The 5785-nt window shown below is 29.5% G+C and overlaps 1 protein-coding gene across 8 annotated transcripts in view; it reads right to left on the reverse strand.

Annotated features, from left to right (window-relative positions):
• Window positions 1–4376, reverse strand: part of LOC116853386 (1-phosphatidylinositol 4,5-bisphosphate phosphodiesterase gamma-1-like) — a 55608-nt gene extending 51232 nt beyond the window's left edge. For 2 of the 8 annotated variants that reach the window (XM_032834453.1, XM_032834454.1), the window contains exons 1-8: window positions 4213–4376; window positions 3213–3414; window positions 2898–3047; window positions 2622–2760; window positions 2353–2515; window positions 1956–2269; window positions 1678–1884; window positions 1177–1597 (exon numbers count right to left, since the gene is read on the reverse strand). In XM_032834453.1, the coding sequence (XP_032690344.1) occupies window positions 1177–1597; window positions 1678–1884; window positions 1956–2269; window positions 2353–2515; window positions 2622–2760; window positions 2898–3047; window positions 3213–3387 (1569 nt within the window). In that variant the 5' untranslated portion in view covers window positions 3388–3414; window positions 4213–4376. The other 6 variants (XM_032834449.1, XM_032834447.1, XM_032834452.1 and 3 more) reach the window with 6 other exon arrangements.
• Between the last annotated feature and the right edge of the window lie 1409 nt (window positions 4377–5785).

A 5785-nucleotide genomic window follows, 5' to 3' on the forward strand; every position in this document is an offset into this window, starting at 1 on the left:
CAGCGTGCCCCGAAATTACCGAATGTTATTTTAATAGCAGATTCTTTAGAACATTTTAAAACGGCAACTTTTATACAAAAATGTCGAGGCTATAATAGTTTTCAAATGGGAAGCGATTATATTTCACCATTAACAGGACTTAGATTTCGCACGCTCAGGCACGCCGAAATGACAAGTGATAAAGATGCTATATAGAATAGTGAACACCTTCATGATAATAATTGATCGATGCTTTGACAGATTAAGCTGAAATATGTTATTTTTACTTGAATCATATTTAAGATGTCTTACAACTATTATTCGTATAAAAAATACACTAATGTAAAGCATAGAGAAGCGGCAAAACATATTATGACAATGTTATTGTAAATTTATACAATGATCATAATATCGTAAAAAAAGTGATATTCATAGGAAAACTTTATCACTTGTCATTTCAACGTGCCTGAGCGTGCGAAATCTCAGCCCTGTTATTGGTGAAATATAATCGCTTCCCGTTTGAAAACTATTATAGCCTCGACATTTCTGTATGAGTTTTCGTTTTGAAATATTCTAAAGAATCTGCCATTAAAATAACATGCGGTAGTTTCGGGACATCCTGTATAAGTAAAAATTTGTAAAAATTATCAATTTTTTTAACTTTTTATATAGAATTATTATCTAAAATAAAAATAACATTCCACTTAAGAAAACTCAACTTGCAGTTTGATGAAGGTATTTTGGGTTTAAACTAGAAATTAAAAATAGTATCATCTAATAAGGCGCAACTTATAGTAAATCCAATTAGAAATAGCATTAGTGCGCATTAACGTGTAGTAAAGTCTCTTCATAGTCTGTTCTTATATTTAAGAACATCGTCTTAAATTCACCTCCAAATGCTCTGTGCAATATTTATATATTTATATAGCAATATTTATATTTATATAATCAGTGCAATAATTTATATAACATCTGAAGATAAATATAAGACGACTTTAAATATAAAATAAAAATTTATAAATACAGCTGAAATATAAGAACGGACTATGAATCGTCCTTATTGTGCACAGATGCGCATAGTGCTTCCAACTGAATTTGCAATTAGTCATGAAAAATTTAAATCGAATTAAAAAATCCTTATTTGTCAAAAAAAGGAGTAATCTTATATATCTCACATGTATATATATGTATACGTACGTCTGACGATCTTCGAATGTTGCTTTCGTCGTCATCATCATGTTCAGTTTCTTGTGTTCTCGAAAACGTGTCTGTGTAAAATAGCTTCTGCTGTGTTAGTACAAAAAAATGCTGATTCCACTCTCTGTCAATAGGATCCTCCAAATAAAGAATCCCATTTTTTACAGTATTTCTGAGATCCATCTCTTGTCTACTTTCATCATTTCGAACAAGAAACGAAGATTCATCTACACCATCGGGAAGTTTCTTGTGTTTTAATAAAATTTTTCTACGTAAGACGTATGGAGAAGGTAGAAAAGTTTCATTTTTGTCGACAGGTTGGACTAACAACATATCTCCAAATACCTCTTGCATAGATGTTGCCATTTTACGTTGTTGAGGTAAAGTACAGTTATCCTCGATAGACAAAATTACAGGATATCTATAAATAATATATATATATAAGAAAAAAATAGTAATGATATGAAAATAATGTGTTCACTTTCTATTTATTTAACTTACTCAGATGTAGCAAAAGCATGTTCCTTAATAGTTTTAATAACATCCAAGAATTTAATTTTAGTGGTGAGAGTGTGTCCATGGAATATAAATGGCATTCCATCTGGACCATCCCAACAATCAAGCTCTATACATCTACATCCAGCTCTTAGCGCACGTACATAGGCCTGACAGCTACTCTCACTGCTGATCTGATCTCCCATTAAATATCTATAAATGAACACAAAATTATAATTACTTAAAATATTTTTTTCACTCATGTTTCTTTAAAGATTACTTACGTATTATGTGATGACGCTATCCAATAATGTGCAAGAGGCCGAGTCATGTCTTGAGAAACTTGATTAAATTTTTGATTCCAGATATCATTTTGCTTAGAGAATAAAAAATCAATAAATTCTGAGAAAGTAAAGTATGGTTCTTGTATATCTCTTTGAGGATCTTGTAAATATTCCCTAATAAAACGCGATATTTCTAAATCATTGTTGCCTAAATTATCTTGTTGTTCAGTTATTAAAAAGTTCTGGAATTCTTGAAGCGTGACAGTTTGTCCAGTTAGGGAGTAATTCGATAATTTATTCCAATCTGCAAAATTCTGCAAAAACATTTGTGGACTTCAATATATATAGGTTATTATATAAATGATATTCAAAACATTAATATGTGAAAATAACATACATTCTGATCAAACATTAGTTTGTGATATAGGATAACAAAGTCATCAAATCCAAGTTCATTCCGGTTTCTTGTGTCTACTTCTTGAAACAATTCCCTAAGTCTATTTGTAGCAATTTTACAATTAACTCTAGGTAAAAATGCTTTTATATCCTTCATGGTAATTCTGTTAATCACAATATATGACATAGTTAAAATTATTAGAATAACATATATAATATAAATTACAAAACAAATAAAAATACAAAACAAATTTTATTAAGAATATTTACGTTTCACGGGAACTTTCCATAGCATAAAACTCTTTTCTAAGCCATCTCTCAACTTGTAAAGGATATGGCGCATTTATAGTGTCTTGTACTAAATGACGTAATCCTTTAACCCATAATTCACATTCTTTTTCACTAAGAGCTGAAATAGATATAAATCAACATTATTTTAGGTTATAAATAAGATTATGATAATTAAATAGTTAATTATTAATAATATTTGTGTATATTAGAAACGTATAAAAAAAATGCAACACTTTAGTTTTATATATTACTCACCAGATATAGAAAGAGTTTTCAATCTAAATTCTGATCCATAATATACAACAAAGCACCTTAAATTCTCAATCTTTTTAGCATCTTCTGGCCATTTTTCAAAATCTTTAGATTGTTTTCCTATCCTAATTTCCTTAACTTCTCTTATTTCCACTGTAAATAAGTGTTTAAAATCAATATATATGCTTCATATATACAACAGTTATAATATTTGATAAATATTACAATATATATATTACAATATATAAAATTATAATATACAATATATAAAGAAGATTAAAATAATCTTATTAAAATAATCAAGCAATAGGAATTTACCTGAACCATCAAACGGTCTGAATGTTGTACTTCTTGACCACACAATCTGTCTAGTTTCTCTTCGTATCATAAGAGTTTTCTTTTCTGCTCGTTTTCTTGGAAAAAACTTAGTTACTACAGTACCTCTTTCAAGCTGACTGATAATTTGTTCCATTTCAGGGATAATCCCATTCATTTTTGAAAAGTTATATGCTCACTGTAACTATTGTTTCTTGACTTAAGATAAAATAATCATATATTGTGATTATAATTTTGATACTACTTATTGAACTATAAGAAATTAGTACAAAAACTTAGTACATAATTACAAATTTTAGTATAAGACGCAATACAATATTGCATATTATTTTATGAGGTGAATCAAATGACAGAACCATGTTCAAAATTGATACAAGTTGAACAGCATGTAGATTATTATTAATATATTTTTTTCTTTATTGTCTTATAAGTTCCTATATAGAATATATAATTACATAAACATATATGTGTGTGTGCATATGTATTAACATATACCACTATATTCTTCAATCGTATTATACACACTGTATATTTATATATATTTAAAGATAAAAAAATATTTCTAGCATGAAATATTTGCATATACTGTTATAGACTATATATTTAACCACATTTATAATTACTTTTTGTTATATTTCTGTATCAGTTGTAATAAAATTAAATTTACATTAATTAATTTTTAGTTGTATGAATTAGTAATTCTACGAAACTTTTATAACATAAACATAACCTACGAGTTTTTCAGATTGTTTAATACAAGACTACATTATACATATTACATGCATTATTATTACATAGTTGCCGCTGATACACGAGGTTGTGCGTAAACATGTATCATAAGAAGTTCTCCTGGCAGAAGAATCACATTCGAAACTCGACTTTGCAAAAACGTCCTTATGCCGCGTCGTTGGTTTATTTAACGATACGCTGTTGATTTTAACTATTACTATCTTGAAATTATATACTCAAGAAGAATATGTACCTGTTTCCAAAACGATGCACAATGTGTTGATTATATACGAAATAAAAGTATAGCACTTAACTTATCAAAGGCCTGTTCTTTGTAGCTGCACTGCTGAACTAGTGCAATAAGTTAGAGTGAGAAAATGTATATATGTCTCACTTCAACATATTACACCAGTTCAGCAGTACAGCTACAAAGAACAAGTCTCATATATAGGTATTATTCCTAACTTGCGTTTACATGAAGACTTCCGTTTGAGGTTTGCTCGTGTCGTATGTCCCAACGTGCTACTAGAGTCCCTAGAATATAGAGTCTGACCATTCGGGCCGGATTCCCTCAAAATGGCGTGTGTATGTCATGAGGGAAAGTGAGCAACAAAAATATGTTTCCTCGTCGTTTCGTAATGTTTTGGCTAATAAAGATATAAAAAGAGTAAGATATTTTGTATTGATATTTTGTATTGATATTTCATTTTATTATTGTAATAAACATAAAAAATAAAACTAATATTATCCCAGATAGCACAGAGATGAACAGAAGTTCCTAGAGAATTTAAAAAAATATATATAGAACTAGAGTTGCATTCCAAACGTTCTTTTTAAGGAAAATTTTATTCAATAACTATAGTTCACGTTACATATACTATAGAGTATAGAGTAAAATTTCCTCAAAAAGGGCGTTTTAGAACGCAACCTAGAAAAATGAATACCCGAAGAATTCTTGAAGAATTAACTACAATGAGTGTTTACGACAATTAGAGTTAGGCTGAAGTCCCATGGCATGTATTTTCCGCGTACCGCGTAAACGCGTAACCAATAAATTGCGACGTTTAGTATTTCTGTTGGAACTTCTAAAAGAATAGAAACATGTGATTGGTTACGCGGTTACGCGTTACGCGAAAATACGTGCCATGGGGCTCCACCATTAGGGTGCCTCCCCATGCGGCGTAACTTATATATGCATAACCTGCGTAATATAGTAATTTACTAGAAGTTACGCCATTTTGCAAGTCGATATTCAATACCTAATCCCCATGGCGCGTATTTCGTTAAATTCGCGTAAAGCGTAACCAATAACTTCCTGAAGTTAACCAATAAAAGATCAGGCTTTCTATTGTACAGTACAACAGAAATACTAGGTTAATTCTCGATTGGTTGTTATTATTTAGGCGTATTGTTAAAAACGCGCCATGGGGATAAGGTACTTTACATGTAAGAATGTGTGAAAGCGTAATGTGTGTAGCTGTACGATAAGGTTAAGATAGTAGTTAATAACAGCATTGCCTATTGAGAAGTGTGAAGGTCGGGAAAATAATTTATTACTTTTGTTATATACTTTTATTATATACTTAATCCTTTTACTATAAGAAAAACTGAATTTTTTATTTTTCAACTCTTCATTAGACTGTGTAAAGTATATGTGACTTATTTTTCGACAGTTTGTAAGGGAGTGACATGCAGATTGATACACAAATGATTGGAAAATTTAATATATTATGTTTCTGCGTTTTTAAAAAGGCGATACCAAAAATAAAAATAATTTATAGAACATTAATAAAACAAATTGAAAAAACTCGAAAGTAAAATAAAAA

The sequence above is a fragment of the Odontomachus brunneus genome, unplaced genomic scaffold (genome assembly GCF_010583005.1).
Source record: "Odontomachus brunneus isolate Ranch 3 - 2012 unplaced genomic scaffold, Obru_v1 Obru_scaffold_312, whole genome shotgun sequence".
NCBI classification, from domain to species: Eukaryota; Metazoa; Arthropoda; class Insecta; order Hymenoptera; family Formicidae; genus Odontomachus; species Odontomachus brunneus.